The 27,364-nt window shown below is 45.8% G+C and overlaps 1 protein-coding gene across 1 annotated transcript in view; it reads left to right on the forward strand.

Moving 5' to 3' along the window:
* LOC137522601 (protein shisa-9-like) overlaps positions 1-27,364 on the forward strand; it is a 363,162-nt gene that overhangs the window by 312,266 nt on the left and 23,532 nt on the right. The window contains exon 3 of the mRNA XM_068242676.1: positions 3,828-3,977. Coding sequence (XP_068098777.1) covers positions 3,828-3,977 — 150 coding nt within the window. The remainder of the gene's footprint in view (positions 1-3,827; positions 3,978-27,364) is intronic.

A 27,364-nucleotide genomic window follows, 5' to 3' on the forward strand; every position in this document is an offset into this window, starting at 1 on the left:
TTCAGCTCTGATAGGGGCTATATATGCTGACAGTTATGTGGGGCAGGGTCACTGTATATGTTTGATGCACAGCACTGTATATATGTATTCACTCCGGACGAAGGCGTTTATCCGAAACATGTCGAGTTATTTGTAATTTTGTACACTGTTTGCATGGTGTGATCCCCTACTGTCCGTTATACCAGTGTTTGGTGCAAGAGGGTGTGATCAGCAGGTCCTATTTGTGCATGTACTAGCTGTGCATAGGTGCTGGAGTGGAGATTCCTTCCCTCTCCACGACACATGCACATAGATGTACAATCGTTATCTGCCTGAAAGTGATCCATCCCAGTGATATGATACATATGTGACACAATAGTGTCAAACATCAACACAGCTGTTTTTTGTTTTATAAATGCTGTTCCTTTGATATACCTGATTTTAATAGAACTAATAAAAGTTATGTTTTAGTGCGCTAGGGGCCTAACCCTGTTCAGGGAACACGTATCCTATACAAATCCCCCGAGTACTCTATTAAGTATTTGCATTGTTCAACAGGAGACAAATATGTCACCCTCCTTATTCTTCTCCTTTCAGTTGCCCTTTAAAGGGGCGCTATGGCGAATTACTGTTTAAATTAATGCAGCATAAAATTAAGCCAGCATCCAAAAGAAGCTGCAATAAAAAAGATTTAGTTTTAAAAAAATAAACAGAGCTGCTTGCTCCGTCACTTTAGCTTTCAGTATCCCCTCATTTGCATCCTAAGCGTCGGACTAAACAAACCAGTACATTACTTATGGGGAACATCTGGTATGACTTTTTATTTTTTTCAGATCTAACTTCCCTGTCATCTGGTTGTTTTGGTTTCTCCGCACTCACGAGCCTAGCTGCCCGCTACAAACAGTTGTAAAGCTGCGTTTCCTCACAGCGTAGACTGAAGCTATGAAGGACCCCTGCACTCTGACAGGCAATAAATCGACCACCTTATCTCGGCTGTCTATCCGTTGCCCCTCTGTGTCAGGTGGCTGATTTATTGCCTGTCAGAGTGCAGGGGTCCTTCATAGCTTCAGTCTACGCTGTAAGGAAACACAGCTTTACAACTGTTTGTAGCGGGCGGCTAGGCTCGTGAGTGCGGAGAAACCAAAACAACCAGATGACAGGGAAGTTAGATCTGAAAAATATAAACAGTCATACCAGATGTTCCCCATAAATAATGTACTGGTCTGTTTAGTCCGACACTTAGGATGCAAATGAGGGGAAACTGAAAGCTAAAGTGACGGAGCAAGCAGCTCTGTTTATTTTTTTTGGCTGGCTGACTTCTAATAAATAGTGATGGCAGATCCGCTCCCCAGGCGAATGGTCCCTGGTGGACATCAGCCATTCCCCCGCTCACCTTAGTGGCGTACAGTACGATTTGTCACTAACCACCACACAGCGTCATATCAGATGGCCATTTTGCAGTAAAAAAAACAAGGTTCATTTACAGTGTATTGCAAATTGTCGCTCTTACAGATTAATTGGCACACATTAAGACACCTTATTGCGCTGTGTGTTACTTTGTGTCATTTCAGACAGCCATTTTGTGGTTAAAAAAAAGCTTATTTAGCTTCTAAAAGACAGTAAAATATTACAGTTTGTGAACAAGTTATTAAAGAGGCACAGCGGAATCTATTCAGTTATTCAGGATACCCACTTGTATGTTAATTTTCCTGGTTTCAGCATCAGAAACACTTTCTATACATTGTTGCATATTCAGGGGCGTTGCTAAGATCCTAAGAGATCCGGGGCACTTTTGGGCACCCCAGTCGAAAAATGGGTGTGGCCATGCACCAGGATGTGGGTGTGGTCATGGGTGGAGCCACATTTACATGAACTTAACAGCGATCTAAGTAGTCCTGCCCAGCAAAATCTTGGATGAAGCCCCCCTCTCCATTAATACTAAAAAATGCAGCATATCACATAAATAGGCAGTGTCACATAACTAGGCACAGTTACCTTGCTTCTGTACTGGCTGGTCTGTCTTTTTGCTGGGTGGGCTGGCCTGCTACCAGGTTATCTGCCAGTTCCCCCATAGCATTCCCTGTCCTTCTAGTTAACCTCCTCCCATGACCTCACGGGCCAGGATCGTAACTAGACTTTACAGGGCCCTGGTGCAAAAATCATAGCATGGGGCCCCCGTTTGTACACAAACCCCACAGATTGGGAGCCGGCAAATGGCAGCATAGAGTGTTCTGCTGTGAAGCAGCCTCAAGAAGCAGGAAATAATTACACACACTCCTGCACGTGGTTTTTGTGAGTGAATGGGGAGATTTCTTTGATAATCTGCTGCACTTGCGCTTAGGGAGGAGGTGGAGGGGCCCCCAAAGCCTCTGGGCTCCCTGCGATGGCAGAGGTCGCAGGGGTGATTGCTACACCCATGACACGGGGCTCCCAATGAGGCACCACTAGTCCCAGCATGCCCCATAGAAGAACCATAGCTCCCTGCATACCCCCATAAGGCATCACAGCACCCAGCATGGCACCACAACACCTACTAGGCCCATGTGGATGCCTTGTTTGGTGCCATGCTGGGTGCAGTGGTGCCTCTATTGGGCATGTTGGGTGTTGTGGTGGAGAAGGGAAAGAAGCCCGGAAGAATGTGGAGACCAAGCGGCACGTGCCACTGATCTTTGGGGCTAGCAACGCCCTGGCATATTGGAATATAGCCCTGACCTTCCAGTGATGTTGCAGCCTAGGCTGTCCAGATAGCCTTAATTCCCAAGAACACCCCCCCCCCCCCCCGAGCATTCTTGGAGATCAAATATTATTTTAACTGGCCTCAGAACTACCAGTAAACAAACAGGGATGTAACTAACAATAAGTTGTCTCCTCCATACATCTCCTCACTAATCTCAAGATATTGTCCCTCCCAAGAAACCTTCGCTCCTCCCAAGAAATTCTCCTGGCCTCTAAGCTGTTCACCTCCTCTCATGCTCGCATCCAGGACTTTACACGAGCATCATCCCTTATCTGGAACTCTCTTCCACAGCCTGTACGTCATGCTCCAAACCTGGATATCTTCAAACGCACTCTTAAAACACACCTTTTCAGACAAGCTTATAACATTCTATAGCCCTTATTTACTTGCTCTGTCACAATGTAATAAGAGGCAAAGAATCACTGCCTCATCCATCCTCCACCCCCTTACCTAGTGTGTCCCCCACAACCCATTAGATTGTAAGCTCGCAAGGGCAGGGTCATCCTCCTAATGTTTACTGTTCTTGTAACAATATTTGTGCTGCTTGGAACTCTGCTGTACATTTGTTAGTTGTATCTATGGTCCCCTTGTTGTCTTATTGTGCTTTGTAAAGCGCTGCGGAATATGTTGGCGCTATATAAATAAAAAATAATAATAATAACCCAGGGGGCCCCACTGTAAAATTGTCAAGGAGCCCCCTCCCCACCATTTCTTATCCCCCCCCCCCCTCTCCACACACACACATCATTGCAAAGTAGCCCAGGAATCAGAGTAATATTTACCTCCATCCAGAGATGCAGGTCTCCTCCATGCCAGCCACACACTTTCTGCTGCTATTTGTTGGCAGCAGTCTCCACCTGTGATAAATTTCAGGAAGCAAATCAGAATGAGAAAAGGTTTTACAACGGGCAAAACCTAACAAAACTATCAATAAAGTAATAATTGCAAAAAATAAGCAATTGTATTAATAATGTTATTTCAGCACAGTTCATCTTTAAAAATAAAACAAGAATTTCATCACTGAGTTGAGGTGGTTTTGTTAATGTTAAAGAACACACCATAGAATTTTGAATTGATCCTCTAACCTGCCATGTATGTTATATCCCAACAGATCACACAAATTTCAGTAATATGGGACTGACATCACCTTTGGCACCTCAGATCAATGTGCCTCTAAATCAGAACAACAGGGCTCAACTGGTTCCTGGTATCCCTTTACAAGATCAGGATTTCCCTAAATATGCTACTTTAAAAACTTCTGGTAAGTAAGAACTGATGAAAACAATGTGCAAGGTTTTTTTTTTGTCCCAGAAAGTTGTATGTTGTGGTCTAAAGTTGCCAGGGATAAACTGAGGTTTGCATATTGTAGTCAGTATTATTTTACTATATGGAAACATACAATGCAACTTCCAATATATATTTCAAATTCCGTACATCCTCGGCTATAAGTTGAAAAATGTAGGACTAACTCACTAAAGCAAACCATAAGAGTCACCTTATATCCAAGTCAGTTCCTAATTCCTCAACTTACAGCTGGGGGTCTTCTCTCTCCTAACTATGCTGCAGCAGACCCTCACTCCTCTCTTGCACTGCCTTTCTCCTGCTAGTGAATACAGTAATGTAGTGCATCTGCCTCTCTCTCCTTCATGTGTGGTTTATGAGTGAGCAATAGGGTCTCTCCTGTTCCCGGTGTCTTGTGACATCAGGAGTACCATGACACCGGTAGCCAGGGAGACGCTATTGCTCACTCACTGATATGAGGGAAGGGAAATCAGAGGACACAGTGCCCAGGTGTGGACTAGGTAACATATGGTGACAGGAAATTTGGTAAATGAGGCAGGTGGACAAAAAGGGCGCCGCCATTGACTCCCATATTAAATATCATTTCACACACGTCGAACAGGAAAAAAAGGGCGCCCGTGATAATTTACATTTTCAAACTTCATCCTTGATAATTTATGTTTCCAAACTCCGCCGGCGACCAATAACGTTTACACATAAAATAATACTCATTTATAGTTTTTAGCTAAATCGTAATGTAATTTTTTAAATCATTATTTTTAACATATAAAGCCGACAACAAATAAATCGTAATATACTTTTTTTTTTAATTAACACTCTGTAAAATATTATTATCCACCAAATAAACTGCACAACAAAATCATAATATATCGTTTGCCACACTTAATACTTATAAAACACTATTATCCAAAAACATATCTATCATATTTAACTAAAACGTTATTTAAAATGTTATCAGTTACTCTTTGTAAAACATTATTATCCACATAATAAAGCGATCAGTAAGTACATTGTAATATATTTTTTACAGTCACTATTTGTAAAAAAATAATTACTATTCACAAAATAAAGGGATCACTAAGGGGGATTTAGGGTTAGGCACCACCAGGGGGGGATTTAGGGTTAGGCACCACCAGGGGGGATTTAGGGTTAGGCACCACCAGGGGAGATTTAGGGTTAGGCACCACCAGGGGAGATTTAGGGTTAGGCACCACAAGAGGGTCTTAGGGTTAGGCACCACCAGAGGGGTCTTAGGGTTGGGAACCACCAGGGGAGATTTAGGGTTAGGCACCACCAGGGGAGATTTAGGGTGAGGCACCACCAGGGGGTCTTAGGGTTAGGCACCATCAGGGAAGATTTAGGGTTAGGCACCACCAGGGGGTCTTAGGCTTAGGCACCACCAGGGAAGATTTAGGATTAGGCACCACCAGGGGGGTCTTAGGGTAAGGCACCACCAGGGGGGTCTAAGGGTTAGGGATAGGTAGAGGGTAAGAGTAGAGAGTAGGGTTAGGTTTAGTTGTAGTAAAATGTTGGTAATATTTACTAATGTTTTACTACAATTATTACGAACGTACTTATATTTTTAATGATTTGATTTTTTGAAATATGTAAATTCAGTTTTAATCTTTACTAAATTACTTTTTAAAGGTTTATCAATTTTATAATAAAAATTGTTACAAAATGTTGTTTCGAAACTTTATAGTAGTACAAACCGTAAAGATATGTTTTTGGATCCTGATCTGGTTAAATCATTAAAAAAAAATTAACAAACAGTACTTAAAGAGGAACTCCAGTGAAAATAATGTAATAAAAAAAGTGCTTCATTTTTACAATAATTATGTATAAATGATTTAGTCAGTGTTTGCCCATTGTAAATATTTTTAAATCCTTAATTCACATTCTGACATTTATTACATGGTGACATTTTTACTGTTGGCAGGTGATGTAGCTGCTGCATGCTTTTTTGGCAGTTGGAAACAGCTGTAAACAGCTATTTCCCACAATGCAGCAAGGTTCACAGACAGGAAACTGCTAGGAGTATGTACTCAGAGTTTCTTGTGGGAGGGGTTTCACCACAATATCAGTCATACAGCGCCCCCTGATGGTCTGTTTGTGAAAAGGAATAGATTTCTCATGTAAAAGGGGTATCAGCTACTGATTGGGATAAAGTTCAATTCTTGGTCGGAGTTTCTCTTTAAACGTCGTTTATGTAAAATCAGTTTTAAATCATAATAATTACAATCTTCATTGTGAATATACAAATGTTATTGTAAGTTTCCGTTTATAATTACAGAGAATAGCACTTTACCAATACAACATTTCATATACATTATTTAATGGTTTGAATTTGTAAAACATTATTGTAAACAAAATATTACATATAATTTTTATATAAACGATATTTCAGATTAACGTTTACACCAGGCACCTTTTTTTCCTGACGCCCTTTTTGCATGTACGCGGTAACATATGTCCACTCAGCTGCTTCACTCTGCATACACGCCACACAGGAAGGAGAGAGAGACGGGCGCACTAGCAGCTGTGAAGGAGGGAGGGGGAAACTGTGCTATGATCTCATAATGAGGGTAAGCTGGGGAGTACAGTGGTGAAGTGGGAAAGGAGTCCACACAGGACATGCACAGACATGTTCATGACACCCGCACAGCTGCACAGTTAAGACTGTTCAGAATTGCTGTTGAAAACAAAGAAAACCCTGAAAATCCCCCATGAGGAAATGGACTGGCCCAAAATCTGTCAGTTCTGTCTGATTTTAACTGCCTACTTTTTCACAATAGTGGCCCTTTAAAAACAATTCCAGCTAAAGGAGGTCAATTTTTGGTGTCAACTTATACATGAGGTTCACTTATATCCCAATATATGTGGTAGTTCATTTTTATTTTCTGGATAGTAAACATTGCATGGATGCACCATCAGTGCAGCATTCCACTACCCAGAACTATTTCACATTTATGAAAGGTATATACAGTCTGGGATATAGATCGAAATGTGTTACTATTTTGTTACATGAGTGGAAACTAAAATTGATTTTTTATGATCTATTGTATTTTTGTGAAAAAACGTGTTTTGTGTATGTAATATTACTGGAGCTTATTAACCAAGTTTGGTGCAAACACAGTTGTCTGTACATAGTCCTTGAGTAATCTGTTCACTATTCTGTTTTTGGGGCTGATCCTTCCAATTCTATCCCAACCTTTGATGCTTTCCTCAGTGTAGGGTAGATTCACTAAACTTTACTGTAAGTTCACATAAAGTTTAACATGTAACAACACATAAATGCATGCCATGCATGAAACGTGAACAGTATTACATGGGTTGATAATATGTGCTCTTATCAAGGGCATTATTTGCTGAAAATATGCAAATGTTGCACTGGCAGTTCGTCAGTAATGCACGTAATAGGGGCACAGGTGTAACTAGATGGGAGCAGCAACTGTATTCCCAGGGGAGCCCAGAGCTGTGGAGGGCCCCAACTACTAACCTTCCCTTCCTCTGATACAGGGGACTATACTTAAAATCAGTTGTTTTTGTGACTACACTTGTTGTGAGTGTAGGGAGATCAGCAGAATCAGAATCATTATTTTCGCCAAGCACGACTGGGTCGTGCCCGGAATTGGTTTTGGCACGTACAGGATACAAGTAGTATAGGGCACACAGAATACATCAGAAGGATCAACAACACTATATTACACATTTACATACAGAGAAAGCAGGATAGGGCACACAGAATACATCAGAAGGATCAACAACACTATATCACACATTACATACAGAGAAAGCATACAAGCGAAAACCACGCAATTTTTCTATAATTACAAAATCACGTTATAGTGGGGAGTGCATGGAGAGAGTTCAATGAGTTGACAACTGAGGGGAAGAAGCTGTTTCTGTGTCTGGTGGTCCTGGTGTAGATGGACCGATACCTCCGGCCCAAAGGGAGCTGGCTGAATAACTGGTTGCCTGGGTGTGAGGGGTCATTTGCAATCCTCAAAGCTCTGGAGCGCAGCCTTGAGTGGTAGAGGAGGTCCAGAGCAGGTAGCGGTTTACCGATAATTCTCTTCGCTGATCTGATGACTCTCTTGCAGTTTGTGTCTGTCGCTAGCGGAGGAGCTGGCATACCAGACTAGGATGGAAGAGCAGAGGACAGATTCAGTCGTAGCGGAGTAGAAGCTGGTCAGAAGTTTTGGGGACATACTGAACTTCTTCAGTTGGCGGAGAAAGAATAACCTCTGCTGGGCTTTCCTCTGGGTGGTGGAGGTGTTTGCCTTCCACTTCAGGTCGTTGGAGATGATTGTGCCCAGAAGTCGGACACAGGGAACTCTTTCAACTTCTTTGTCATCAATACGGATTGGAGGAGGGGGGTTGGCGTGCTTCCTAAAATCAACAATCATCTCAACAGTCTTTGGACCAGCCCATTCTCCCTGCACCAGTGGCAGATGCTCTCAACCTGGTGGCGGTACGCTTCCTTATAATTTTTGGTGATGAGGCCGACGATGGTGGTGTCGTCAGCAAATTTAAACACTTTGACGGAGTCCGCTGTGGATCTGCAGGCGTTCGTATACAGGGAGAACAGGAATGGCGACAGGACGCACCCTTGTGGTGCTCCTGTATTTGTAATCCGAAGTTGAGAGGAGATGGTGCCTAGCTTAATGGCCTGGGATCTTTTGGTGAGGAAGTCCATGATCCACAGGCGCAGAGTGGAGTGGACCCCGAGTGCAGCAAAGTTCTCCTGAAGTATTTTGGGGCTGATGGTATTGAACGCTGAGCTGAAGTCCAGAAGGAGGATCCTGGCATACGTGCCGGGTTTGTCCAGGTGTTCATGGATAAGCTCCAGGCAGATATTGATAAGGCGTCGTCGGTGGACCTGTTTGCTCTGTATGCGAACTGGTGCTGATCCAGCAGGGCCTCAGTGGCGAGCTTGAGGAGGGGGAGCACCATATTTTCAAGAACTTTCATGATGACCGATGTAAGTGCCACGGGCCTGAAGTTGTTGAGGTCGGCGACACCCTGCTTTTTGGGGACAGGGATTATGGTGGACCTCTTAAAGCAAGCGGGGACTTTACCGCTCCAAAGGGACTTGTTGAAGATAGAGGAAAGAATAGGGGCGAGCTGTCGAGCGCCGGTTTTCAGGCAGGCTGGTGACACACCATCCGGGCCAGAGGCTTTCCTGACATTTAGCCTTAACAAGTGCTGCAGAACATCAGCCTCGTTCAGCGGTGGAGGGGGCGAGTTTGTTCTCGGGGTCTCAAAGGCAGGGTGGGGTGGAGGTCCTCGTAGCTCTGGGGGAGTCTGGTTCTCAAATCTACAGTAGAATTCACTGAGATTCTCGGCTAGCACAGTGCTCGGTGTTGCATGCTGCGGGGGGGGGGGGTTATAGTTAGTGGCGGCCTTGAGCCCTTTCCACACAGCTCGTGAGTCGTTAGAGGAGAGGTTCTGTTCCAGTTTATCTGCATAGCTCTTCTTGGCAGCCCTCAGTTCTCTGTTCAGGTCATTCCTTGCCCTATTCATCTCGGTTGCCTGACTTGTGCGCGTCCTCCTTGCTTCTGCGCAGTTGCCGTAGTTTTTCTTTGAGAACCACGGTTTGTCGTTAGGATAGAGTTTAAAGGTTTTCGTTGGAATACAGTGATTCTCACAGAAGTTAATGTACGAGGTAACATTTTCTGCCCATTCGTCCAAGTTTGGCGATTCCAGGGTCTGCCAGTCTGTGCAGTCGAAGCAGGCCTGAAGTTGTAGCTTAGCTTCGCTTGACCACACTTTGGAAGATTTAAGGACCGGTTTCGAAGTCTCCAGGCGTCTCCTGTAGGTTGGTAACAGGTGGAGGAGGCAGTGGTCAGATGAACCTAGTGCTGCCCAAGGGGTGGCTTTGTATGCATCCTTCAAGACTGTGTAGCAGTGGTCCAGTGTGTTGGCATTCCTGGTGGTGCAGGTGGCATGCTGATGAAAGCGGGGAAGCTCCTGGCGGAGGTTGGCCCTGTTGAAATCGCCCATGACGATGAACAGTGAGTCAGGGAGGACCGTCTCCCACTGCGTGACAGTGTCGCTGAGTTCGCACAGGGCATTTTTTACCTCAGCATCAGGTGGGATATACACACCAACGAGAACAAAGGAGGAGAACTCCCTGGGTGAGTATGCAGGCCTGCAATTTACCAGAAGGATCTCCAGCTCTGGTGTGAATTTTTTGGCAAGTACGCAGGAGTTGGAGCACCAAGCAGAGCTAATGTAAAAACAGATGCCTCCCCCTTTATTTTCCCCCGAGAGGGTGCTGTCACGGTCTGCTCGGATGAGGCTGAAGCCTGGGAGATGTAGTGCGCTATCAGGGATGTTGTCATGGAGCCATGTTTCCGTAAAGCAAAGAATTGGGGTGTTGTTGACGCTTGTCACCGAGGAGTCTCAGTTCGTCACACTTGTTGGGGATGGAGTGGACATTTGCGAGGAGGGCTGCAGGAATGGCTGATCGCAGGCCTTTCCTCTTCAGTCTCACCCGAGCGCCTGCTCTGCAGCCTCTGTGCCGCCGGCTTGCTAGGGGTTTCAGCTCGGGGGCAGTGATTTTCTGGACGTGGCTCCATATGGAGTTGGACAGGAATCTGTCCTCTGGATGTAGGGCTACAGTATGTTCCCATGTGAGAAGCTGTGCCCTAGAGTAGGTGGTCCGTGGGGGGTGCCTCGTGGGATGCATGGGTGTAGAACCAACTCAGTGGGAGTCTACAAAGTAGCAGTGCAATACCGTGTCTAGCAGCGAAAACATACATGCATAGAATTGCGACAGTCTATTTCAAGCAGTACAGCACATGTTAAAAAATTAGTGCAACACAGTCCGTTCCCAGCAGTTCAACCCAGGTATATACAGTGGTGCAATACAGGTTATACAGTAGACACAGACCAACTCAGTAGGCCCACCAATATGGCAGCGCAGTACAGTCCATCATGTAGCAGTGCAACACAGATGTATGTAGCCGTGCGATACAGAGCGCCATATTGGCAGTGCAGCACAGGTGAGTGTAGTTGTGCAAAAACAGTCCCTCATTTAGCAGAGCAGCACAGATAAATATCACAGTGCAAAAACAGTCCATTCCTCAGCGGTGCAGCACAGATGTGTATGGCAGTGCGAAAAAGTCTATAGTTTAGCAGTGTGTCACAGATGGAAGTAGCAGTTCTATGCTGCTGCTAAATGTTGGTCTGTATTGAAGACAGAGCGGGCTGGGTGCATAGGCAGAAATAATAGTGTGCAGCAGTATAGGACAGTACAGCGGCAGTGCCAGTGCAAGGGTCATGAAGAGTGGAAGCATCACAGGTCAAAAAAGCACCCAAGTCTCACCTGACATGGAGGTAGGGCCAGAGTGGTGGGCCCCAGCGAGGTGGCATCAGGATCCGGAGCCCATGCGTGCGTGCTGTAGCTGCTGAGTGAAGAGGCTGTGGCTGGGTGGCGAGGCTGCAGCTGTATGGAGAGACTGTGGCTGGGTGGCAAGGCTGTAGCTCCATGGAGAGGCTTCTGGGTGCCGGGGATCCAAGCAGTGAGGAGCGGCTACTGATCGGCAGCAGCCGGCTCCTCCTCGTGGGTGGCCCAGCGTGCGCGAGGTGTCGGCTCTTTCGTCGGTGTCAGTGGCGGGTTCCTTCAAAGAAGTGCAGCAGCAGTGGATTGATCGGGCTGCCCTGCAAATAGGTCCCCGCGTGGTCCCCTCATGGAAGTAGTTACCGCTACTGAGGGGGGCTTCTGGCTGCTGTGGAGGACCGGATCTCCGGAGTGCGGGGAGCAGCAGCTCTCCGTTTGTCCACAGCTTGTGGTGGCGGCGAGGCTGACCGGGTGAGGAGGAGTGATAGCAGGCTGCGAGCCTGCAGGCCTGGTGTGCCGGGGGTCCCGTTCACGACAGGACTGATTTCCCCAGGTGAGCGTGAGGTGGGTCCCTGCTAAAACATAGGAGCATGGGCCTGCGCTACTAGTATAGCTATTAGGGAAAAAGAAAAATAAGAAGAAACTAGTAAGCTAGAAATAAACTAAAAAAACTAAGGTGAAAGCAGGAGCCTTGTGCCGAGGCAGCCGTCTGCAGCGCCATCATGAAGGCCACACTTGCTTTATGACCCTTGTGAGATGGGCCCCAAGGCCGTGGAGGGCACCAAGGGTGAGGCAAGGGAAGGGGTGTGAACATTGGGGGGGGGCATCCAATTTTTGCTGGGGGGGCCCATGAATTGTAGTTACGCCACTGAATAGGGGCACACAGAGTATGTCACAATGTTTGCGTTACATGTCATTAACTGCCAAGCCTTAAAGGAGAACTGTAGCGTGAGGTATGTGGAGGCTGCCATATTTATTTCCTTTTAAGCAATGCCAGTTGCCTGGCTGTCCAGCTGATCTTCTGCCTCTAAAACTTTTAGCCACAGCCCCTGAACAAGTATGCAGCAGATCAGGTGTTTCTGATATTATTGGCAGATCTGACAAGATTAGCTGCATTCTTGTTTCAGGTGTTATTCAGACAGTGCTGCAGCCAAATAGATCAGCAGAAGTGCCAGGCAACTAGTATAGTTTAAAAGGAAATAAATATGGCAGCCACCATATTCTTCTCACTTTAAACTTTGTGTGCGCTATCAGCACACAGTAATGTTTAGAGAATGTACCCCAGTATATAAACAGTGGTCAGTTGCACCTATACAAACTAATTTCCCTTAGGCTTTCCCATAGGCTACTAAGAATCATGGATTGCAGAAATGCTATTTCACTTCAGTAGTAACTTTTCAGGATGTGCTTTTGTGGCGTTGGGCAGCTATACTGCTGCTGTTGAGGCCACTGCTGTGCAGTATGTCTGTATAAGGTATCAGCAATTCAAACAGTGTCTTTTATTTGTATCCTGACTCTTTGAAAACTCAAATATCAAAGTGCTAACTGAACATTTTTATATCACACACTGTGCATAAGAACCAAAGCCTAATTCAGTTATTTTTAATCTTCCATGTATGGATTCATCAGACTCTATACTAAGAATCAGTCAGACAGACGAGACAGCCTTATCATCTTCCCACTGCTTCCTCCAAATTAAGTGATGTTGCCATCATTCGCTAAAAACTGAACTGCATTGACATAGTTGTCAAAAGTGACAACTAATTAGTACCTAAAGTACATCTGAACTGAAAAAAAGGTACATATCGTAGATACTTTAGTAGTGGGAAGCCTCTGCATGATCCAGAGACTTCCCGGATTTTCCTGCTGCCCATCGATCCAGCGCAGGGACTCTCTAAACCTATTTGACTGACAAAGCCCCCCTTGGAGGGGGTGAAACGTGTAGAGTTCATTTAGTGAAATTGAAATTTATTTAGTTTGCAGTGGGAGCTAAATGGAAGAAGGACATTTAGGAACCCTCTAGCAGCAGAAGTTTGGGCCCGGCCATAGGGGCCCATTGAATTATTGCTAAGCAGGGCCCGATAGGCCTTTTTTTTTACCCGGTAAACCTGCTACTGGGGTTTGAGTTAGATAATACTTCTCCCCTGTACCCACTGCTCTTTAAGTCATTAGTCACCGTAGTATTAGCTACCTCCAACCAAGAGTTTTTACCATTATTATGAACTAAAATGTATGTTTTATATTTATATGATTAATCTCCTGTAACAAGGTTTACAATTCTGGTTTATCAACCAGAATTCCTAAGCAGTGGCGGCGCCAGGGGGGTGCTTGGGGGTGCTCAAGCACCCCCTAAATTTGTCCAAGCACCCCCAAAGCACCCCTGGCGTGAACTGACTTCAGGCGTCTAAGAGACGCCGAGTCAGCTCACAGCGGCAGCTCGAAGCAGGTGAGCAGGGCTCTACAGACTTGGAGTCTGCAGTGCAGGGCTTCAGGCGGCCATTTTCCCGTAGCCCTGCTCGCCGGGTAATGCAGGCAGGAAGTCACGTGAAGGAAGAGGATCGTAAGAGCTGCGCGCCACAAGGAGGTCGGGAGAGGAGGAGGTCAGAACAGGAGGTCTTCTGACTAGGTGAGTAAATGGGTTTTTCTTTGCTTTTTCAGGTGGTGGTGCTGCTGATTGTTGTCAGAACTGCTGAGCATTGTGCAAATTGGGGTCAGAACTGCTGAGCATTATGCATATTGGGGTCAGAACTGCTGAGCATTGTGCATATTGGGGTCAGAACTGCTGAGCATTGTGCATATTGGGGTCAGAACTGCTGAGCATTGTGCATATTGGGGTCAGAACTGCTGAGCATTGTGCATATTGGGGTCAGAACTGCTGAGGATTGTACATATTGGGGTCAGAACTACTGAGCATTGTGCATATTGGGGTCAGAACTGCTGAGCATTGTGCATATTGGGGTCAGATCTGCTGTGCATTGTGCATATTGTGGTCAGATCTGCTGAGGATTGTACATATTGGGGGTCATATCTGATAAGGATTGTACATATTGGGGTCATATCTGATAACTATTGTGCATATTGGGGTCATATCTGATATCGATTGTGCATATTGGGGTCATATCTGATAACGATTGTGCATATTGGGGTCATATCTGATAACGATTGTGCATATTGGGGTCATATCTGATAACGATTGTGCATATTGGGGATCATATCTGATAACGATTGTGCATATTGGGGTCATATCTGATAAAGATTGTGCATATTGGGGTCATATCTGATAACGAATGTGCATATTGGGGTCATATCTGATAACGAATGTGCATATTGGGGTCATATCTGATAACGATTGTGCATATTGGGGTCATATCTGATAACGATTGTGCATATTGGGGTCATATCTGCACAATTGGGGATCATATCTGATAATGATTGTGCATATTGGGGTCATATCTGATAACGATTGTGCATATTGGGGTTATTGAACGTGTTTTTTGTTCAAATCTGCTCACATTACGTGTATTTTCTTGAGAAAACCTGCACAATTATGTGAATTTTCTGGGGAAAGGGTTACCAAAACTTGGGCCCTCTGTCTTTGCATTGCACTTTTAAAGGGAACCCGAGGTGAGAATAATATTGAGGCTGCCATATTTATCTCCTTTTAAGCAATACCAGCTGCCTGGCTGCCGTGTTGGTCCTCTGCCTCTAATTCTTTCAACCATAGACTCTGAACAAGCATGCAGCAGGTCAGGGGTTTCTGACAATATTGTCAGAACTGACAAGATTAGCTGCATGCTTGTTTTTGGTGTAATTCAGTTCACTACTGCAGCCAAATAGATCAGCAGAGCTGCCAGGCAACTAGAATTGTTTAAAAGGAAATAAATATGGCAGCCACCATATCACTCTCATCCTGGGTTCACTTTAAATAACAGTTAGCCCCGCCCTCATCCGGTCATGACCACGCTTCGCGCGCCGCAGGTTGTCTGATGTTCCCATCTGTTGGCCATTTATAATCAGGGGTGGGCAGAAACTACGCATATGCGAATCTACGCAACGTATTTTACGCAATACGCATAGGCGTAGCATTTCGTATGCCTAAAACTACGCGTAGTAAAATACGCGTAGTCAGTTTTGTAGTTCCGTATTAATACGCTATATACGCACGCGATTGCGTACTTTGCGTGGCTTCGCATGCGTATTTTTAATGCGTATGTATACGCAGCCATGCGTATACTACGCGTAAATCGAAGTTCACACTCTCACGTATTTAACAATGCATTCGTAGCTTACGCCGTAGGCGTAGCTTACGCTTACGCGTATTTTCATACGCGTAGTTTCACAAACAGACTATTTGGCCAATCAGGTAAAACTTTTGGTGGCTGCTACACTGTTAGCAACCAATAGAAATTTAGCCCACCCCTCAGTATAAAAGCTTTCTTCCAACAGGTCTGGTTTCAGTTTCTGGGTGTTATTGTGCTGTGTGCTGGCTTTGTGAGGACTCTGAGAAGAAACAGCTTACACAGGCTGCAGCCAGTGACATACACATCCACATTCCTTGCATTCTTTTGTTATTTTCCTTATTTCTAATCTGTGTTTTGGCTACCTAGCTACTCGTATTACTATTTAGTGTAAGGATTTCTGTGATTTAGTGTTAGGCAGCTACAGAAGATAGGAGGAGGACTGTGTATATATAGCTATATAGTTCCATGCTGTGATCTGTAGTCCTATCATCCTTTTTTCATTTGTTTTCCTTATTTTAATTCCACTGTATTATTGTATTCATTCCTGTCCTTTATTCATTCTGTTATTTTTCTTATTGTTATTCTGTTTTTGCTAGCCTAGCTAGCTAGTAGCTACTAGTCCTACTTTGTGTAAGGATTTCTGTGACTTAGTGTTAGGCAGCTACAGACGACTGTGTGTGTAGTTCCATGCTGTGATGTGTAGAGGAGAGTGGATTTAGTTACAGAAAGGAACTGTGTGGAAAGAAACATAAATTAAATAGCCATTTCATTCTTTTTTTTTTCTTTTCCTTATTTTAATTTCCCTGTATTATTGTATTTATTCCTTTCCTTTATTCATTCTTTCTTTTATCTCACTTATTCAGCAAATTTTTTTTGACATTGTTCCCCTTCCACTATACTTCGATTAAAAATTTGAGACAAATAATAAACAATGTCCGGCAGAGGTGAAGCTCGCCGTGGTCGAGACAGTGCAGGCAAGGGTCCACCAGCAAAGTCAGCAGCTGGCAGGGGACACTCTGCACCAGGCAGGGGTCAGTCCACAGCAGTCCGGGGACAGACTTCTGCAGGCAGAACCAGAAGCCAAGTAGCAGCAAGTACTAGCCACTCAGCCACAGGTAGTGGACACTCAGTATCAGGCAGTGATGCATCAAATCCCAAAAGGGGGTCCAGTCTGATACGATCATATTTCACGTCACAGAAACCACGGGCTATTGTGCAGAGCCACACTGAAGCCATTGTGAACTGGGTGTCAGGAGACAGCCCTATTAGTCAGTCCTCACAAGCTGAGTTACAAAGTAGCAGCAGTACCACCAGCAGCACTTCCATGCCTCCTCCAAAAGCTGCCCTTAACCCAAGTGTCCTTCCCTTTGATGACACAATTTCAGCACTTGTTGATAAGGCTCTGCAGCAGTCAGACATCGATATGTCGCATGATGCCCAGACTTTTCTTTTGGATGATGATAAAGTTGTTGAGGGGGGGGGGGGGGGGTGCAGAAGTTGACATTCAAGCAGTGGAGGGTCAGGATGAGAACATTGAGGAGGTGGGCTATGAGGGAGGCAGCCACAGTGATGATTATGCTGACGATGACATGGATATCACCTATGAGCCTGAGCATGATGATGCCAGCTCAGATGAATCAGAGGCAAGCTGGCAGAGGAGGCAGCTTGGACATCGGCACACCAGGGGGCCTAGTGGCAACATGAGCTCCTCTGCTAGTGCAGTTCAAGGAAGGCAGGAGTTACAGTCACAGCCTCCAGCTGAAACTCCTATGTCCCGAACTGGAAGTGGTACAACTGCAACCTCAGGCATAAACACTTCTCGGAGGAAGGCCCCGGTTTGGAAGTACTTTACTGAGTCAACCAGTGATCCCTTAATAGTTGTGTGTAAGCTGTGCAGTGCCAGGCTGAGCCTAGAAAAAAATTTGAAAAGGTTGGGGACAGGTGCTCTGCACACACACCTAAAAAGTAACCACCAAAAGGAATATGGCAGTGTTAAAGGACCACAAAGCAGCACCATGCAGAGGACTATAGCACAGACCTGTCCACCTTTCCATCCTGCTTCAGTTTCTGAGATTGGCACCCATCCTGCCTGCTCTCCATCTGTAATACACTCTGGCCGTAGAGGGCAGATTTCACCTTCCTCCACTCCATCATCAGCTCAAAGCACCCAGCCATTGATAACTGAGGCTATAAGGTCCACAAGAGCACTGACTCCCCGTAGCCGCAGGATACGGAGATTAAACGGTCTATTGGCAGAGGCCATGGTCCAGCAGCTGCTGCCCTACTCCATTGTAGAGAAGGGGTCAGCCATTCGCAACCTCCTGGAGTATGCCATTCCTGAATGGCAAATACCCAGCCGTCACTATTTTTCCCGAAGGGGAATTCCTAACCTGTACCGACGCACAGTTGATAATGTTGCCCTGTCGCTAGATTATTCCATAGGCGACAGGGTACATCTCACCATGGATGGGTGGACCAGCAAGCATGGTCAGGGCCGATATGTCTCATTTACAGCTCACTGGGTCACCCTACATAGTGAGCAGGAGGGTTCCGGTCCTGGTGCTTCCATTGAGCTTGTTGAGCCTCCCCGTGGGGTCAAGGGGAACAGGTCTGCTCTCACCTCAGCTGGTGACTCTACTGCCACTGCTGAGCCCCCTAATATGCTACACCGGCGTGTGTCACAAGCGATGTCAAGCATTGCTCGAGCTGGTGAGCATTGGGGAGCAGAGGCTCACGGCAGCAAATGTTTTGGCCCTACTCCAGGAACAGGCACAAAAGTGGCTGACCCCCCGAAGACTACAGGTTGGCCATGTTGCCTGTGACAATGCAGCAAATTTGCTGGCTGCCCTGAACGATGGCAACATTCCTCATGTGCCATGTTTTGCCCATGTCCTCAACTTGGTGGTTCATCATTTTTTGCGCACCTTCCCAGGTATGAGTGACGTGGTGCAGCATGCAAGGAAGATTTCCGGCCGTATGGCCCGCTCTTCAACTGCCACCTCATTGTTCCGTCGCTATCAGCGAAAGCATGGCTTGCCCCCTCACAGGCTCATAGTAGACACTCCAACGAGGTGGAACTCCACCCTTTACATGCTGGAGAGGATGGTGGAGCAGAAAAAAGCAGTCTCTGAGTACCTTCTGGAGCAGGACGACATCCATGGGTCATCAGCAGAAACACTCCCCTACATCACACGGGAAGAGTGGCGGCTTATGCAACAGGTCTGCCATGTGTTGGCCCCATTTGAACAGGCTACTACGTTTGTAAGCGGGGAGCAAGTCAGTCTCAGCGACGTGCTCCCTGTTGTGTTCATGCTGGAACAAACACTTAGTAGCCTAATGACTGCTGGTGAGGAAGCCGTTACTGAACTTGAGCTGCAGCAACAAAGCTCGCTCCAAGGCAGCCAGGCTCAGACACAGGAGGAAGAGGAGGAGGATGTCCATGTGATGGAGGATATCATGGAGGTGCCTGACCATGGTGAAGAGGAAGAGGAGGCGGGTGCAGCTTCTGTTATTCAGGGGTGGGGTGACCTTGGAAGTCAGGAGGAACAGCAGCAGCAGGCAGAGGATTTGTCTGTTTTGCACAGACATGACGATGGGGATTTGGCGGAGCGAGCTCTTGCTTTCCCAATGGCTGCTCATATGATACGATGCCTCCGGATGGACCCTCGGATCAAAAAGATAAAGAAAAGAGATGACTACTGGCTGGCCACCCTTTTAGACCCACGCTGCAAGGGGAAGCTGGGTCAATTTATTCCAACCAGCCAGCAGGAGGAAAGGATGGGAGAGCTGCAGCAGGCACTGATCGACCAGCTAAAGGAAGCCTTTCCACATCCACAGCCTGAGAACCCAGCTATCCCTGCTCATGGTGCCCAGCAGGTGCCTATGCCCAGCAGACCTAGACATCTTGGAGACTTGTTTGGTGCGATGAGGCAGTTTTACAGCTCTGAGTCTGTTCAGCCTACCACAGCATCAGCAGCAGCACCTGGAAATCAGGAGCAGCGGCTGTCCCGCATGGTCAACGACTACATGTCTTCACTCAGTGCATCAGATAGCATGCGCACTGAGGACCCCATGGAGTACTGGGCAGCCAGACTCGACACCTGTCCTGAGCTTGCACAATATGCGCTGGAACTTCTCTCATGCCCTCCTTCCAGTGTTATTTCTGAGCGGGCTTTCAGCGCGGCAGGTGGGGTGGTTACCGATAAGCGATCCCGCTTGTCCACTGATTCAGTAAACGCACTGACCTTTTTAAAAATTAACCATTCATGGATTGAAAGTGGCTACTTGGCCCCCGTCGTTGGATCCAGGGACACAACTTCACCGCTTTAAATTGCCCTTCCTGGACTGCTTCTCATTCCCTCATTCGAATCAAACCTATTTACTGCCAATAATTTTGACTACTTAGTACTTACTGCCAAAATGTACTTTTATTGAGGGTGATGGTCATCTTGACTGAGCCGCTGCTCCTCTCATAGGTACAAGACAAGGTGAAATGTTGCCTACTTACTGCCAAAATGTACTTTTATTGAGGGTGATGGTCATCTTGACTGAGCCGCTGCTCCTCTCATAGGTACAAGACAAGGTGAAATGTTGCCTACTTACTGCCAAAATGTACTTTTATTGAGGGTGATGGTCATCTTGACTGAGCCGCTGCTCCTCTCATAGGTACAAGACAAGGTGAAATGTTGCCTACTTACTGCCAAAATGTACTTGTATTGAGGGTGATGGTCATCGTGACTGAGCCGCTGCTCCTCTCATAGGTACAAGACAAGGTGAAATGTTGCCTACTTACTGCCAAAATGTACTTTTATTGAGGGTGATGGTCATCGTGACTGAGCCGCTGCTCCTCTCATAGGTACAAGACAAGGTGAAATGTTGCCTACTTACTGCCAAAATGTACTTTTATTGAGGGTGATGGTCATCGTGACTGAGCCCCTGCTCCTCTCATAGGTAGCATTCCCACAGCCAGGGAGCACCCCCCCCCCCCAAAAAACAACAACAACAACAAAAACACCTGTTGCTGTTATGTTTACTGGTTTCCCCACCTTTAGAGTGCACCATACCTTTTCACTCATTTACCTTCTTCTGTTCCTGTTAGATAGCAGTGTTCCCACTGTCAGGGAGCAAAAAATAAAAAAAAAACCTTGCTTTTATGTGTATTAGTTTGTTCCCACCGTTGGCGTGCACCTCACCTTTTTATTGATGTACCTTATTTTGTAGATGATAGATAGCAGTGTTCCCACTGCCAGGGAGCACACCCCCCCCCCCTACCCAAAAAAAACAAAACACCTGTTGCTGTTATATTTACTGGTTTCCCCACCTTTAGGGTGCACCATACCTTTTCACTCATTTACCTTCTTCTGTTCCTGTTAGATAGCAGTGTTCCCACTGTCAGGGAGCAAAAAATAAAAAAAAACCCTTGCTTTTATGTGTATTAGTGTGTTCCCACCGTTGGCGTGCACCTCACCTTTTTATTGATGTACCTTATTTTGTAGATGATAGATAGCAGCGTTCCCACTGCCAGGGAGCACACCCCCCCCCCCCCAAAAAAAAAAAACAAAAAACACCTGTTGCTGTTATGTTTACTGGTGTCCCCACCTTTAGGGTGCACCATACCTTTTCACTCATTTACCTTCTTCTGTTCCTGTTAGATAGCAGTGTTCCCACTGTCAGGGAGCAGAAAATAAAAAAAAAAAACTTGCTTTTATGTGTATTAGTGTGTTCCCAACGTTGGCGTGCACCTCACCTTTTTATTGATGTACCTTATTTTGTAGATGATAGATAGCAGCGTTCCCACTGCCAGGGAGCACACACACCCCAAAAAAACAAAAACAAAAAAAAACCAAAAAAAAAAACCACCTGTTGCTGTTATGTTTACTGGTGTCCCCACCTTTAGGGTGCACCATACCTTTTCACTCATTTACCTCCTTCTGTTCCTGTTAGATAGCAGTGTTCCCACTGTCAGGGAGGACCCAAAATAAAAAATTGCTTTTTTGTTTACCTATGATGAATTAATGGGGGGGGGGGGGGGGGGGAGGGTAGAGGTCTGGCTACCTATGAATTACTGGGGGGAAAGGGGAGAGGTCTGGCTACCTATGAATTACTGGGGGGAGAGGGTAGAGGTCTGGCTACCTATGAATCACTGGGGGGGGGGGGGGGAGAGGGGAGAGGTCTGGCTACCTATGAACTACTGGGGGGAAAGGGGAGAGGTCTGGCTACCTATGAATTACTGGGGGGAAAGGGGAGAGGTCTGGCTACCTATGAATTACTGGGGGGAGAGGGTAGAGGTCTGGCTACTTATGAATCACTGGGGGGGGGGGAGAGGGGAGAGGTCTGGCTACCTATGAATTACTGGGGGGAAAGGGGAGAGGTCTGGCTACCTATGAATTACTGGGGGGAGAGGAGAGAGGTCTGGCTACCTATGAATCACTGGGGGGGGGGGGGAGAGGGGAGAGGTCTGGCTACCTATGAATTACTGGGGCTAAAGGGGAGAGGTCTGGCTACCTATGAATTACTGGGGGGAAAGGGGAGAGGTCTGGCTACCTATGAATTACTGGGGAGAGAGGGTAGAGGTCTGGCTACCTATGAATCACTGGGGGGGGGGGGGGGAGAGGTCTGGCTACCTATGAATTACTGGGGGGAAATGGGAGAGGTCTGGCTACCTATGAATTACTGGGGGGAAAGGGGAGAGGTCTGGCTACCTATGAATTACTGGGGGGAGATGGGAGAGGTCTGGGTACCTATGAATTACTTGGGAGGGTGGGGGATTAGGTCTGGCTACCTATATTTAACTGGATGGAGAGGTCTGGCTACCTCTATTTATATGTGTATCAGATATACATGCATGCAGATTTATTATCAGATGCATATATATCTATATATATCTATCTATATATATATATATATATATATATATATATCTTTTATTTATACATATACTGTATATACATATGTCCCCAATATCCACCAGCTGTGATCACTTGAAGCCGTATTCATGTGCTTGTCGGTTGCTCACTTGAACCACCAGCAGAAAAAAACGCAAACCTGCTCCAAAATATTCACTGAAACCTCCAGCAACATCTTTCAGCCCTCCTGAAACTCCTAGCGGCTTTCTGCCATCCTCCTTGCATGGAAGCCGGCGTGTTACCTGACCTGCCTAGAGTCGAGTGATACGCCTGCTGCCGTGAACAGAGTACGTCGGAAAGCCAATAGGAGCATGCTAGGAGCTTCAGGAAGGCTACAAAACGCCGCTGGAGGCTCGGTAAGTAATTTGTAATGCCTGCAAACTAGGCCCAAATTCTTCTCCCCACCCTAAAGAAAGAACCCCTGAAAGGGACACTGAGCAGGGGCACAGGGTATGTTTTTAAAGGGACTCCAAGATCAAATTAAACGCAAAATGTGAACTTACCCGGGCTTTGCTGTAGCCCAGTGCTGGTCTGTAGTTCATTACTCCTTACTACAGCTGCAAGTGGTGCCCGCTTGCAGCTGTAGTAAGGAGTAATGAATAATACAATTTAATAAAAATATATGATAAAATGGATAAAAAGTAATAACTTTATTGTTTGAACTACAATTACTTTTATTTCTATTTTCAAGTGAACTTTGATAAGGACCTTACTATAAACACAGAACAAAAAAATCATATTCTTATTCCTTCAATGTATTTATTATACATGAAAGAATATGACTCTTCAATACAGTAAAATAAAACTAGGATAGGCTTTAAAGTGATCCTTTGCGGCTATTGCGGCCTCCTGGACGTAATAGTAGCATAGGGGGCGATATTTTGGCTGGGAACAAGAAGAATCACTCGCGTTCCCAATGCCTGTCGGGTCCTGACAGCGAAACCGGAAGTGGTCGCCGTCGGGTCCAGGAGGATCTGAGCGAGGCGGCGAGGGCACCGATCGACTGCAGGGGGCTGAGGGAAGCCCCAGTTGAGTAAAAATCTTTTTTTTTTTTTTTACAGGCTTAAGAATCACTTTAAAGAGAGCACTTGGAACGCAGACTGGGGCAATGGTTCATCTTGTACTAGGAATACGACCCTGGGCACACAGCCAAGATATCAATGGTGTGGCTCCGAGACAACTCTGTGTATGTCCTTGAGTGGCCCAGCAAGAGAGTAGGCTTCAATACGATTGAATAGCTCTGGAGAGATCTTTAAAAAAAATTGCTGTGCAACAGAGCCGGACCATCCACAAGGCAAACCTAGCCACTTGCCTAGGGCCTGGAGAGGATATAGGGTCCAGATGGCCGACAGCACCTATCAAATTTTTCTAAAAAAAAAAAAAAGTTAATTGATCATCAGTGGTTATCAAAAACCAATGTTAAGCCTAGGGGCACATTTTTTTTAATAACTTTATTTGCATGAATGCAGTATAATCAGTACATATTGCACAAATATCATCACTATGCCCACACAGGAGCACAAAATAATATGTTTTAACCCATTTTGGAATAAGCCCCTAACAAAACAAAATGTGGGAAAAGTGCTGCACTGTGAATACCTTACGGATATATACTGTAACTGTACATACTGCACAACTCTATAGTATTCAGCCCATGGAATTAATTTTTAGGATAAATACATACAGCATATAAAACCCAAAATAGACATACATAAACTAATAGTTTGCTGACTTACATCCTATTTGGGCAACCACCCGCCTGAGCAGGTCCTGGTCCCTCCTCTTAAGGTCGCTCCATAACATTTGGACCTGCTTGGTGGTGAGGACCCGCTGGTACTCGGCCCTCAGGATCCCCTGCACCCTTCTCACCACGTCCCGTTTCTCCCTAGCGGTGGTGAGGTCGTACCGGCCTCTTGTAAATTCCTGGAAAAGAAATATTACAGTATTAATGACCACTGTATTATACCTTAATTAATTAAGAATCTTCTTACTTACAGCATAATGTAAAAGATTATAATATTATTCATAATGACAGTTTTCAAAAATTGTGGGAAGCAACCAACTATGACTTCGGGCAGATACTAGGGATCAACGATGACTAGTGCTACCTATAACTGCTGACATTGCTAGCCATAATAACTACATCATTTCATTTCATGTGTGATTTGACTGACAGAGAAGATCCTGTGACAGCAAGCATCAAATATATAATTGAATGGATTCCCTGAACTGGCCGCGGCGTCTATAGACTTTGTGCCAGTTCATAGCCATGGGCGTCCGCACAAAATTTTCCAGGGGGGGGGGGGTGCAAAAAGGCAGGGAAGAAGTGGTGTGCCGCAAATTTTTGAGAAGATGTGTGCGCCGAAAAACCTGAGGGTTATGTTGTGCGGAGCACGTACGCACCTCCCCCAAAAATGGGTGCGGCCATGGACCAGAATGTGTCTGTGGCCATGGGTGGTGACAAATTTTCATTAACTTAGCAATGTGGGACATTAGATTAGGACAGTGGTGGCGAAACTTTTGGAGGCCGAGTGCCCAAACTGCAACCCAAAAGTCACTTTATCTATCGCAAAGTGGCAACAGCAATTTAAAACTTCATACAAACGTTTTAACTCATACATGAACATTATTGAAAATCCAAGTTGCAAATAAACTGTGAAGATAAACAATTTCTTTCATCCTACTCCTGAAAAATGTATTCGTTTTTTAGAACATCACAGTTTTATTTTCCGTTTTAAAAAGCAAAAACGTAGGTTTAATGCTATTGTCTCATAGGATAATGATTCAGCTTTTCCCAGAGGCCCCCAACAAGACAAATTTAGCAATCATGAGGCCCCCAACAAATCATCAGGCTCCCAAGTCCCAACAAGACACATTCAGCAATCTTGAGGCCCCCAACAAAACAAATTCAGCAATCATGATGCCCCCAACAAGACAAATTCAGCAATCATGAGGCCCCCAACAAGACATTCAGCAATCTTGAGGCCCCCAAAAAATCATGAGGCCTTCAACAAGACGAATTCAGCAATCATGAGGCCCCCAACAAGACAAATTCTGCAGTCATGAGGCACATAAATAGACAGGATTTCACATAAATAGGCAGAATGCCCCCTTAATATGGTAGACACCTCTCACCTGGATTCTCAATTCTCCTCTACTGGCTGTTGTGCCTGGCAACACTGTTTTTGGTTGGATTGGGGATGACGTGCGGGCTGAAAGGCCTTGCATAATGCTTGCCTGAAATGTGGCCCAAATTGCGTTTGTTTTCTGCTAAAATATGGCCCAAATTGCGTTTACTTTCTGCTGAAATGTGGCCCAAATTGCGTTTATTTTCTGCTGAAATGCAGCCCAAAGTGCGTTCATTTTCTGCTGAAATGTGGCCCAAAGTGCGTTTGTTTTCTGCTAAAATGTGGCCTAAATTGCGTTTGTTTTCTGCTAAAATGTCTATATTTGCTGCTTTGGGGTTTCGGTTACGCTCCGCCCATACAATGTCATGACCACGCCCATTATTTGGCGCCCCGCCAAAAAATGGGCGTGGTCATGACATTGTATGGGCGGAGCGTAACCGTACTATGCGCACTATGCGCGCCGCACACGCCCCCAGGCCCGTTTTCCGGCGCGCTGCGACCCCCTCCCCAGCCGTCCACAGCCCACCCCCCACCTTCACTTGTCCCAGGTTGGAACCAGAAAAAACAGGTCACTGTAGTGAATATGTCTCACTCTACTATTAACAGTACTGCTACAAATGCAAAGTTACAGAAATAAACTAAAAGCAATTCTCTACTACAACACCTATGATATCCTTTTACATGATGGGACATATAAAGATTAGAGAAATGCAGTCAGAAACAGTAGCCAAAAACTATACATTCTGTTAATAGATTGCTTACCTCAATTAGCATGATTTTCATCTTGAGGGGGATTTTGGGAGGCATCTTGGCAGTCAGCTCTGTGTGATGCGTCCTCTCCACGCGTTTGCCGGTGCCTGCTCTGGCCAACTTCCTGTTTCTACGCATCAGCCAATCAAAACTTCGTTTGTGACGTACGCGTGTACGTACGCGTGCGGAGGCAAAGTACGCATGCGCGCGCGCATTGGTTGCGGTGCAGATACGGATGGTTTTACGCTTGCCGGCTAGACGATACACATCGCAAGCAAACCGGTTCACGCATGCGCGGTACAAAGACGATTGACGCGTAAAGAATTCCGCATGCGAGCATAATGTTACGCATACGGCTACGATAGCTACGCAGATACGCGTATTTCAATGAGTAGTTTCGTAGGTGCAGACGTAGCGAAGTTTAAGGCGTATTTGCGTAGTCCTACTACGCGTGGATGCGGAAAAATACGCGTAGTTCCAGCGTAGCGAAGTTGGCTGCCTACGACCACCCCTGTTTATAATCTACCCCTGGATATTTCATCTACTCTTGACCTTCTGGGGATTCTAACCAGTGGAGCTACAGTGCTGAACCAGGCAGTGAGGCTTAGAAGAAGAGGCAAGCGCTCCGGGATCCAGACTCGCTTTCGACGCAGAGGACTGCGCTCTCCACTACCTGAATTCATACTCTCTGATGTCAGGTCCATATGCAACAAACTAGATGAGCTTCAACTACTCATTCAGAAGGACTCTCATCTCTCTGCGGCTATTTGCTTCACAGAAACTTGGCTATCTGAGCTTATTCCAGACAATGCTCTGCAGATTAATGGATTTACACTCTACAGATCTGACCGGGACCCACTTACTTCTGGCAAAACCAAAGGTGGAGGACTCTGTTTCTATGTTAATGATAGGTGGATCACGGATGTTACAGTAATTAAGAGGACATGCTCGGCTGGGCTGGAAACTCTCTTCAT

Source organism: Hyperolius riggenbachi, chromosome 6 (assembly GCF_040937935.1).
Source record: "Hyperolius riggenbachi isolate aHypRig1 chromosome 6, aHypRig1.pri, whole genome shotgun sequence".
Classification (NCBI taxonomy): Eukaryota; Metazoa; Chordata; class Amphibia; order Anura; family Hyperoliidae; genus Hyperolius; species Hyperolius riggenbachi.